The sequence below is a fragment of the Mytilus trossulus genome, chromosome 4, assembly GCF_036588685.1.
Source record: "Mytilus trossulus isolate FHL-02 chromosome 4, PNRI_Mtr1.1.1.hap1, whole genome shotgun sequence".
NCBI lineage: Eukaryota > Metazoa > Mollusca > Bivalvia > Mytilida > Mytilidae > Mytilus > Mytilus trossulus.
Window position 1 is genome coordinate 80,157,367 of NC_086376.1, and position 11,337 is coordinate 80,168,703.

General features: G+C 32.8%; 1 protein-coding gene across 1 annotated transcript; it reads right to left on the reverse strand.

The window, feature by feature from the left end:
* Window positions 1-2,927: 2,927 nt before the first annotated feature.
* On the reverse strand, window positions 2,928-11,301 carry LOC134716083 (zinc finger protein 791-like). The gene is made up of 4 exons (XM_063578833.1): window positions 11,230-11,301; window positions 8,128-9,151; window positions 7,137-7,293; window positions 2,928-4,413 (listed from the first exon to the last, which is right to left on the reverse strand). Exons 1-4 carry the CDS (start codon window positions 11,263-11,265, stop codon window positions 3,060-3,062), a joined length of 2,571 nt encoding a protein of 856 aa, XP_063434903.1. The 5' UTR covers window positions 11,266-11,301; the 3' UTR covers window positions 2,928-3,059.
* Between the last annotated feature and the right edge of the window lie 36 nt (window positions 11,302-11,337).

Sequence of the window (11,337 nt, forward strand, 5' to 3'; positions counted from 1 at the left end):
ATAAGGCATGTATATACATGTATGAAGCAACAGGCTTTCCACCTTCTAAAAAATAAAGCTTTGAAGAAGTTAGCCAATACTGCTGCTGCCACCACCACCAGATCACTATCCCTATGTCGAGCTTTCTGAAACATAAGTTGAGGCTTAACAAAAAATGTAAAATTCATCATTTAGGACAATGATTATAATAAGAACAGTTTTGATGTAAATAAACAGTAGGCAGATCTCAACAAAACGTATCTTCCCTATTAGATTTTCCCTTTTTATAGTAGATTTCAAGATTATGGACAACACTGGCAATTGATCCCAATGTGCTATTTTTCACCATGTCTGCCATGTTGGATAGCAGATTGGGTCATTTGATACATTTCTTGACACCAGATACCCAATTATGATTGTGACCAAAGGTTGGTTAAATTTCGCCAAGTAGTTTCGACAGAGGAGACTTTTGTTAAATTTAACATACTTAGATGAGGATGAACAATATGATGGATACAAATGAGGATAAAAACTTTGGTCAAGGACAGCATTGACAATACCTGGTCCCAGTAGAGTTAATTATTTTATTCACAGTGACACTTTAAATTACAAATCATAAGTTGATAAAAACATCTAATAGTTTTTAAAGAAAAACTTGTATCAAATCATAAGAATTTTTTGCAGAGAAAATCATATAAGTGCCAGGGTCTCTCCCAAATGATTGGCTGATAAAAAAAATTGCATAAAAGGTCATAAATATATGACTCCTCCCATTTTAAATAAAAACCAAACAAATCAACAATTCATGTAAATATCAAAGGGATTGTTCAGTGCTTATTTGACTGTTTTAATATAATAACAATGCCATATGAAAACTTTAAACATTTATATAATCAGTGTATATTATATGCAGCATTATGTTCAACATATAATTAAACTAGTCAATTAAAACAAATGATGAGAAAAAAAGTATAACAATTATTGCATCAAAATAAAATCTCATATCATTGTGAAAAAACCCTTAATACAATAACATTATTATAATAAACTATTTTTTAAAACATTTGTCAACCAGATGCTCCGCAGGGCGCAGCTTTATACAACCGCAAAGGTTGAACCCTGAACGGTTGGGGCAAGTATGGACACAACATTCAAGCTGGATTCAGCTCTAAATTTGGATTGTGATTAAATAGTTGACACAGCATAGGTTTCTGACACAGAATGAATGTGGTCTAATGAACTTAAAAAAAAAATTTGCCTTTGAGCAATTCACTATGCTGTTGAATATTAATCCTCTCAAAAAAATGTTTGAAGAAATTTTCTTTTTATTTATGAAATCTGAAATGAAAAAAATTGACCCCCCCCCCCCCCCCAATTTTTTTCACATCCCCCTTTCCCTTATTCAAAACTGATCTCAATTCAAATTTCTAATGAAGTTTGCAACAATAAATACTCATTTAAATACATCATAAAATATCAAAATGTAAAAAAAGTGCTTGTTATCACTGACAATGACTGAATGGTAAAGATTGTCATCTATCAGTTGGTAGTAAAATTGAATATACATTGTATATTGTATAAAACAATGATTTAAGTTGATTCAACTACTATTCTGGACAAAGAAAGATAACTCCACTTGAAATCCAATTGGAATTTCTTGCTATTGTGCAATTAGATATTTCTTGCTATTGTGCAATACTGTGCAATTGAAGATTTCTTGCTATTGCTGAATTTATAACTGTGCAATTGAAAATTTCTTGCTATTGCATAATACTTAATATAATAATTTTGGATCCTGATTTGGACCAACTTGAAAACTGGGCCCATAATCAAAAATCTAAGTACATGTTTAGATTCAGCATATCAAAGAGGCCAAAGAATTCAATTTTTGTTAAAATCAAACTTAGTTTAATTTTGGACCCTTTGGACTTTAATGTAGACCAAGTTGAAAACGGGACCAAAATTAAGAATCTACATACACAGTTAGATTCGGCATATCAAAGAACCCCAATTATTCAATTTTTGATGAAATCAAACAAAGTTTAATTTTGGACCCTTTGGGCCCTTTATTCCTAAACTGTTGGGACCAAAACTCCCAAAATCAATACCAACCTTCCTTTTATGGTCATAAACCTTATGTTTGAATTTCATAGATTTCTATTAATAAATACTAAAGTTATGGTGCGAAAACCAAAAAAAATGCTTATTTGGGTCCCTTTTTGGCCCCTTATTCCTAAACTGTTGGGACATCAATACCAGCCTTCCTTTTGTGGTCATAAACATTGTGTTAAAAGTTCATTGATTTCTATTTACTTAAACTAAAGTTATTGTGCAAAAACCAAGAATAATGCTTATTTGGGCCCTTTTTTGGCCCCTAATTCCTAAACGGTTGGAACCAAAACTCCCAAAATCAATCCCAACCTTTCTTTTGTGGTCATAAACCTTGTGTCAACATTTCATAAATTTCTATTAACTTTAACTAAAGTTATAATGCGAAAACCAAGAAAATGCTTATTTGGGCCCTTTTTGGCCCCTAATTCCTAAAATTTTGGTACCAAAACTCCCAAAATCAATCCCAACCTTTCTTATGTGGTCATAAACCTTGTGTTCAAATTTCATAGATTTCTATTCACTTTTACTAAAGTTAGAGTGCGAAAACTAAAAGTATTCGGACGACGCCAACGTGATAGCAATATACGACGAAATTTTTTTTCAAATTTTGCGGTAACCAAATGCAATTAGGTACATTGGAATCAACATTTAAAAAAGAATTATCTAATTTCATATATTTGACTGTCATGAAATTCATTAAAAGATATACGGTAATATTGTGATGGAAAATTTACATGACATTGCCACAGAATTTAATCTATTATAGCATCTTCATGATTTTGAAAGTAAAATGTCTTCCATGTAGTTAAGAAGGAATATAAAGAACCTAAAAAATCTCAGTGGCTGAAATGGTTTATTACTACATGTACTACAATATTGTTATATATGTTTCATATTGAAACTTTTAAAACAAGAATACAATAACAAGAATTTCAAACTTAGTTCAACAGAATACTATAAAAATAATATCAATTTGGTGGTGGAGGTCTCCATAAAATAAGAAGAGGTGTTTTAGCACTGGTATTTTGTGGTAAAACCAATGGACAATTGAATCTATAACTTGTGGTGCTCTGTCCTTGCAATATGTTGCTGGAAATAGTATTGGGCTGATATGTTGGCGGTCCGAACTGAGAATAATTAGTTGGTCCTTTTGGAAGAATGAGTTTGGGTTGTTCTATTTTTTTGTTTTGAAGATCACGTCCTGCTTCATTTTGATCATTGCAATTGACATTTGTTTGTAATAGATATTTCTGTTTCGGTATAATACAAAACTCCTTGGACACTGGTAGTTTTTCAATTTGTTCTGACTGACCATTAGACATGTTGCTGTAGTTATGATCAGACTCAATACAAAACAATCTATAGCTATGTGCTGACTCAACAAAAGTATTTTGCTTTGGGTTTTCAACTGTTTTCTCTTTAAGAAAAGATAATGGTTCTGTTTTGACAGTGTCACTGACATTTGATTTTAAAAAGCTGTTTTGTTTATGCATACTCAAATCAGTACTGGACAGAGGTAGTTTGTCATTTTTTTCTGGTTGAACAGGAATCAGCTGATTGTTCTTAGCATGTTCTGACTGATCAAATGTCTCAGCCTTTGTTATCTCACCAGAATTCTTGATTATGTTCTCATCCATTAATGTGTTGGATGCCTGATTTATAATATCGAGTGGTGCATATTTGAAGTTTGCAATACAAATACCTTGGACGTGTTGAACAGGTTTCTCAGCAGATGACTTTATAGGTTTAAATTTGGAATCTGTAATTTTTTTAACGGCAGCTGATATATCAGTATTTCCCACACTTTTGGACATTTTACTGTTAGTGGATTTAGTTAGCTTCTTCTTTTTCTTTCTTGATTTTTTAGTTAAAAGATCTGTTTTATTCTCTGAATTCTTAACCCTCATCATTGACCTACGACGAACTGCTTCAGTTGCATTCTCACTGTGAACTTTTTCCATATGCTGGCGAAGTGCTCCAATACGTGAAAAAGTTCTGCCACAAAAACATTTCTTGTGATTTTCAATTGAATGTTCCTTGATATGACGAGTAAGTGCATTTCTGCCCTTAAAAGTTGATGAACATATATGGCAGCAAAAATTCCTTGCATCGCTATGTTTATATCCAATATGTGATTGGAGAATTTGATTGGTATGGAAAGCTGCTCCGCAAGTTTCACAGACAAATCTTCGTTCTGAATCAAAGTGTTGTTTTATATGCGTCTTTAATCTAGCACTGAAATAACACTTGAAATTGCAGTGCTCACATGCATATTTCTTTTCTGATTTGTGATATTTCATGTGTGTAGCTAAATTACTCTTACTGAAAAAAATAAACATAACAACATATTTAATTAAATGTAGAAAAATATAAATAAAATATAAAGAATACTTATACAACTTATTATGGAATATATAGAAGGGTTTAGGTGGGGTTTACAGAATACAAAATAATGGGATAATTCTACAGAATAATGGACCAAAAAATAAATCAAAATTTAACAAGAATGTGTCCATAGCACATGGATGCCCCACTAGCATAATCATTTCTATATTCAGTGGACTGTGAAATTGGGGTAGAAAAATTATTAAGATCCTATCATAGGAAACATGTATAATAAGTTTCAAGTTGCTTGGACTTCATCTTCTTCAAAAACTACATACACCAAAAAATTCAACCTGTAGCAGGACAAATGGAGGAAAGGATGAACGAACTAAAATATAATGAATGGACAAACAAAAGCACAGACCGAAAAAACATAATGTCCCTAAGTGGAGGCATAACAGTTAAAAAAGGTAAAAACCAAGCATTCTGTGAGAATTGCTTGGTAATACATAGTCCCTACTAATTAAAAATTCATTGTAATGGAACAAAGTCTTAACTTTATCTACAACTTGTCATAGTGTAAGCTATATAGCAAATATTAAGTCAATATCTGCAAGGATGATGAAACAAAATTTTGATGATTTTTTTTTTAATAAAGTCCAAGGGACATCACTCTGCACAAAATCATCAGACCTAGAAAATCCTATAGCAAATGCCTTTTATCTATTTCTATTTATGTTTATATGAAATTAAATGACCGTCCGCAGTCTTTGAAGGTTTTCTAAATGGTTACCCGGTAATAAGTTTAAAAATACACATAAAATGCTGTTTCATATTATTTAGTCCATGCATTGCTAATTGTAACAATGTAACTTTTTGGTTTATTTTAGACTTTTTGTGATTTGCCTTTGGATGAATGTTTTAGTATGAAATAAATCAAATATGAAAATTTGTGACTATTAGGTTAACATGAATTTTACAGTTTCTGGTTATTTGTTAAAAGATGTGGTATGATTGAAAATGAGGAAACTCTTCAATAGAGACCAAAATGACACAGAAATTGACAACTTTAGGTCATTGTACAGCCTTCAATAATGAGCAAAGTTCATACCTTTAATCAGTTATGAAGGCCCAGAAATTACTAACATTAAACAATTCAAACGAGAAAAATAACTGGCTAATTTTTCTACAAAATAATAAACAAACAAAATAAAATATGTAACATAGCAATAAACAATAAGCACTAAATTACAGGCTCCTGTTTTAAAAAGGCACATACAGAATATGGCAGGGTTAAAAATGTCAGCAGACACTCAACCCTGAACTAATAACAATCTCTAACATAAAAACTATGCAAAAGAGGGACAAACATATATCAGAGGGACAGTCAAACTCATTGATTGAAAATAAACTGACGACACCATGGCTAAAAAGAAATAGACTAACAAACAAATATTAGTACAGAAGACAAAACATCGAAACTAAAGACTAAGCAACATGACCCCTGCCAAAATTTTGGGGTGGACTCAGGTGCTCAAGAAGGGTAAATCTATAATTTTGTATCAATTTTCATTGATATTTCTGCCTTTTTTGCAGAGTTATCTCCCTTTTCAATTCAAATCTCAATAGAAATTTTAAATCATGATTTTTTTTAATTTTTAGTCTTCCTCAAGTTAGATTTTATGAGACTTTCTTCTGTGTTTATAAGGGGTATAATGCTTATGATTAAAACATAAAAAAATCGTCTGTTGCAATTACTTTAAGGTTAGGGTCAAATTTATGCTAGATTGACTGGACCTACCCTGGCTACCCAGGTACAGGAAATGACAAACTGTAACAACGGTTGATCCAACTGCCAATGTTGGAGGAAACATCATACCTTAGTCTTGTTCTTTTTTTAATTCTGTCATATGAAGGGAATTGACACTGTAATTGCATTTGAGAGAGGTCTCCCATTTTTTTAAGCTAGAGCAATAAGTTTCCTTGTGTGACATTAACAAATAACATGATGTTTGGAGTACAGAAATCAAACTTCTTCACTAGTAGTCTAGTACTTTAACACAAGCCATTATTTTCCATTGCTAAACAACAATTCATATTGTGCCCTTTCTGTCTGTATGTTACACATTGCAGGATGCAATCTCGGATATATATTTGTATATATCCATTTCAAGTATCAGTCTAGGACTACATTTTCCCAATCTAATTAAAATAAAATCTCTGCACTTGCTCCTCCTTGTGTTTATGTTGTGCGACATATAAACAATGAGGTGCAAGTGTAGAGATTTAATAAAATTGAGAATGGAAATGGGTAATGTGTCAAAGAGACAACAACCCGAACAAATAAAAAAACAACAGCAGAAGGTCACCAACAGGTCTTCAATGTAGCGAGAAATTCCCTCACCTGGAGGCGTCCTTCAGCTGGCCCCTTAACAAATATATACTAGTTCAGTGATAATGAACACTTTACTAATTTCCAAATTGTACACAAGAAACAAAAAATTAAAATAATACAAGACTAACTAAGGCCAGAGGCTCCTGACTTAGGACTGGCGCAAAAAGGCGGCGGGGTTAAACATGTTTGTGAGATCTCAACCCTCCCCCTATACCTCTAACCAATGTAGAAAAGTAAGAAAAGTAAATTAAATGTTTATTAGATTGAGAAAATGTAGTCCTGGGCTGGTACTTATGGATATGTTTTAAAACCTGGTCTAACCTACCTATAAAATGATTTTCCACAATCTGAACATAACAAATTCCTTTCTAATGTAAACTTCTGTCCACTTTTTTTATGGTGTGCATAACTTTTTTCATGATTTCTTAAACTGAGTCTTGTTGAGAAGATCTGTTGGCATGGTTTACACATTATCGGTCCTTCTGTAAAACAAACACATGCAGATATCATATTTACACATCATGAGGTTCACATCCTTAATGTTTATAACAAATATTCCCAAAGTATTTTTATAAGCTCTGGATTGATAATTGAAAAAGAAGTTGATTATACAAAACATCTGCAAATTCTTTTTTGTTCTATCTCTTCTCATTCTTGTTCATGTATTCATCAGACATTGTCATACTGTACATGTGGATTCATTTATTTTTCATTGGAACCAATTTTCGTGGATAAAGAAAATTATGTATGTTCTTGCATATTTAATTTCATGGTTTTTACAAAGACTGCATACATTCCTTAACATTGCTTAAGAAAATTTGTTATTCATTGAACATTTAAATTCTTGGTTCCCCTTTACCAACAGAATTCTCGAAAATTGGTATCCAACGAATATAAATGAATCCACAGTATTATAAAATCATACTTTATAAATTAAAGAACATCATCATGTGATCAAGCAACATGGTAAAAAAAAATATTTTGCATTTTGATCTGTTTATCAAGTCAATAGCTCATTGTTTGTAATTCATGTATATTTGTCCTGTCGTTGCCACAAGTTTGTATTGCCTTTTTTTAAAATCCAGCTTTCTTTTTGGTTGAATGCTGTTATATATATAGTTGAATACTAAAGAAACAGTACTACATAGTATCATTGGCAGATCCTGTAGGGTGTTCCCCGGTTTGGAATCCTCTGTCCATTATTTTCTTCTATTAAATTATGTAAATTTTTCATGATGTTAGGTAACCCCCACCCCTTTCAAAATGGCTTGTTTCTTGCTAGAGTACATAATACTAGTCTATATGCATATATTTACCTGTATGATGTTTTTTGTGGTGGGTATATAGCCTACTGGGTGTGTCAAAAGATTTATCACATAATTTACAAGTGTTATGTATTTTCATCAAATCAACTTTGGAAACATTTATGGCATGCTGAACTTGGCAGTGATCGGAATATTCAGTGAATGAGTGAAACAACTTTTCACAAGTAGTGCAGTTATATTCCTGATGAGATTCCATGTGGTTATTATATTGACGGGTAAAATAAAAACCCATTCCACATTTATCACATTTGAAGTTAATAATGCTATGACTTGATTTCATGTGTTCCCTATATGCTTTTCCACTTTCAAAGGTCAAGTCACATTTTTTACAGACATGGATAATGTTTCGACGACGAGTTCTCTTTGGGACTGATGGGTCCTTTTCAACTTTTTTCTTTGTTTTTCTTTTCTTTTTTACACTTTTAACATTAGACTGAGAGTGCAGAGATTCTTCTTCAATCACAACTTCATTTCCCACATTACTGCAGTCATCACTGTGGTCAATCTGGTCAATACATGTATATGGTTTCTCACTAGTAAAATTATCATGGCTTCTACTGTAGTCCAGGTTAACCAGTGTTCTATTGTAATTCTGATTAACCAGTGTTCTAAAGGCTTCTGTGTTTATTGTTTCAAAACTATCATTAAGAGTATTGGTGGATTCTTCATCTCTGACGATTTTTTCATAAATTTCCTTGTTTATTGACTCGGCAATAAATTTATTTGTTGATTGGCTGTTTATTGTTGATGTATTCAATGTACACATTTCATTGCTGACAATAGTAGCTTCATATGCTATATCCTCTTGAACTGCTCTTATTTGGTCTAAATTATGTGTTGGATTTACCAATGATATAGATGTGTGTAGCTTAGATAATGCTCCCGTAGGACTTGATGATGGTGTGGAAGAAAAAGTTTTCAAACATCTTGTTTGGAAGGACAGCAACAAATTTAAACCTTTTTCTTTTTCGTCAGCAGTAAAATGACTTTGAAATATTTCTTCTGCAGACTTCAACTGTGAAAAAAAAATCATTATTAAAGCTATTTCAAGATAAAATTAAGAATGGAAATAGGGAATTTGTTAAAGGGACAACAACCTGACTAAAGAGCAGACAACAACCGAAGGCCACCAATGGCTCTTCAATGCAGTGAGAAACTGACCCACAACCAGAGACGTTCTTCATCTGGCCCCTAAACAAAAATGTATACAAGTTCAGTGATAATGGAAGTCATACTAAATTACTAGACACAAGAAACTAAAATTAGAATCATAGAAGACTAATAAAACAAAGGCCAGAGGCTCCTGACCTCAGAGTGGTGCAAAAATGTGGTGGGGTTAAATATCATACCTGCCAATTTTTCAAAATGCCCATGGGGGTTTTGTGCGCAAGATGGCTGTCATAGCCTTAAAAATAGTGACCAACAAATGAATAGCAAAATTTGATAAGCAAACAGAATTGGGATGTACAAGTACAGGCCGCCACTTGTATTTGTGATATTTGTATTGTTATCCATCTGATGAGTTTAGCCTTTTCAACTGATTTTTATAGTTCGTTCTTATGTTGTATTGTTACACCACTGTCCAAGCTAAGGGGGGGGGGGGTTGGATCCTGCTAAAATGCTTAACTTCATCACATTCTGTATGTATGTACCTGATCCAATTCAGGAGTCTGTAATTCAGTGGTTGTCATTTGTTTATGTGTTACTTATTTGTGTTTTATTCAAGTTTTGTACATACATTAGGCTGTAAGTTTTCTCTTTTGAATTGTCTTACATAGTCATTTCAGGGCCTTTTAAAGCTGACTGTGGTATGAGCTTTTCTTATTGAAGGCTGTACAGTGACCTATAACTGTTAATTTCTGTGTCATTTGATCTCTAGCAGAGAGTTGTTTCATTTTCAATCATACCACATCTTCTTTTTTACAGAATACTGAGGCTAGATTTTGCTTACAATTAGTGACTTAGCACAAGGGTTGTTATATAAGTTTGCACTTATAGTAAGCAAATCATGGCAGGATAATTGTAAGCTGCTTTTGATGAACAAGAGGGTAATCTATGATTAAATTGTGAATATGAAAATTTGTGATTATATTAAAGTTTTGTGGCTTCCCTCTAAAGAATATTGGCGTGATAATTTCCTATTCATGTACACAAATATACTTTTTACAAAATGGCACATTCCAGCAGCACCTGCAACCACTTGCTCAAAATTAGAACAGAAGTGACGATGCCCCTAAATGCACAAATGATGTTCATTTAACTAGAGTTTTTGACGGATATGCATTGAACTCAAAAGTTGTCTATGGATCATGTTGATACATAATTCCTGGGCTTGTATTTCCCCATCATAATTTCCTTGATAGAGGGTTGCTGCTCACAAGGACGCTATTAAACCAAAAGTTCCAAATGGGGAAGATAGAATCATCCCTTTGTAAATTTCAAAGACGTCATGACGAGTTGGTTGACGGTTTAATATTTAATATTTGTTTCTGACACAGATGATATCGAAAATATGTTCCTTATGTCTCAACTACAATCCTGTTCTCTTTTCACGAATGTGACCTACTGAATTAGACAATTTACCTGATTTGCAATAACATGAGCATCAAAGCAGGTGCCAAATGTGGAACAGGATCTGCTTACCCTTCCAGGGCACCTGAGATCGCCCAAGTTTTTGCTGAGGATCATCTTACTAAGTTGCTTAGTCTTTAGTTTTCTATGACGATGTGTCTTCGGTACTATTATTTGTCCATTTGTCTTTTTCTTTTTTAGCTAAGGCGTAATCAGTTTATTTTCAATCTATGAGTTTGAATGTCCCTAGTATGGTTACAGGTAGTCCAAATAATTATGACGTCTTGGACGGCTATTTTATTATTTTTCTGTGACGCCTTCCTACGACTGGAAGGCGTCCCAGAAAAAAATTAAAATAGCCTTGCCAGACGTCATAATTATTTGGACTAGGTTACAGGTATCTCTCACCCCTCTTATATAAATTTTTCCTTGGAACTGTTTTATCCTCAACTGTTCTAGATCTACTGCAGTTTATTGTGCTGGTGTAATGAAAGTGTATTTTGAGGTTCTTGCTTCACATACCTTCACTGAAAATAATGTAAAATAGATGCTCTGCATTTTAAATCATTTGAAAATCTGGATTTGGAAATAATGAGGTATATAATATGCAAGGTTCCTGATACAGTCACC